This window comes from Penaeus monodon, chromosome 24 (assembly GCF_015228065.2).
Source record: "Penaeus monodon isolate SGIC_2016 chromosome 24, NSTDA_Pmon_1, whole genome shotgun sequence".
NCBI classification, from domain to species: Eukaryota; Metazoa; Arthropoda; class Malacostraca; order Decapoda; family Penaeidae; genus Penaeus; species Penaeus monodon.
This window is the reverse complement of record NC_051409.1, coordinates 29,058,244-29,058,693: the sequence shown is the minus strand read 5'-3', so window position 1 is coordinate 29,058,693 and position 450 is coordinate 29,058,244. Positions and strand designations below refer to the sequence as shown.

The 450-nt window shown below is 43.6% G+C and overlaps 1 protein-coding gene across 1 annotated transcript in view; it reads right to left on the bottom strand.

Annotated features, from left to right (window-relative positions):
- LOC119588708 (transformer-2 protein homolog alpha-like) overlaps positions 1–450 on the bottom strand; it is a gene marked incomplete in the record, with an annotated part of 51,250 nt that overhangs the window by 11,836 nt on the left and 38,964 nt on the right. Inside the window, 1 exon segment of the mRNA XM_037937345.1 lies at positions 18–201. Coding sequence (XP_037793273.1) covers positions 18–201 — 184 coding nt within the window.

The following is a 450-nucleotide window of genomic DNA, read 5'->3' as shown; positions in this document are numbered from 1 at the left end:
AACCTGTATATACTCACTTTCGAATCCAGGACTACTTGTACTTTCTCCAGAGGGCCAAACTTGTCAAAAATGGTGTACAGCTGTCTTTCCGTGGTATGCACACTCAGGCCGAACACCCCCAGGCACTTAGATGGCTCGGGATTGTCTCTGGTGCCAATATGCCGCCTCCGGTTCGACATCGGGGAGCTTGAGTGGACCGACCTGTGAATATGAGAGAACTTCACTGCTAAGGGAGGGCTACTCATCCTTTCTTCAGCAGCGGTTCTCAACCTCTTCTGCTCATATCTTTAATTATTTATTTTTTTTACTGACTTTTTTGGGGAGGTGAGGGGGGAGGAGAATTGAGGGGAATATTATAAACCCTTTTATCTTATTTTTTATTCATGCCTTTGTTCAAGTGATTGACCAATCAGAGAATTGGATTGGAAATACTTTATAGTGATAAAATGG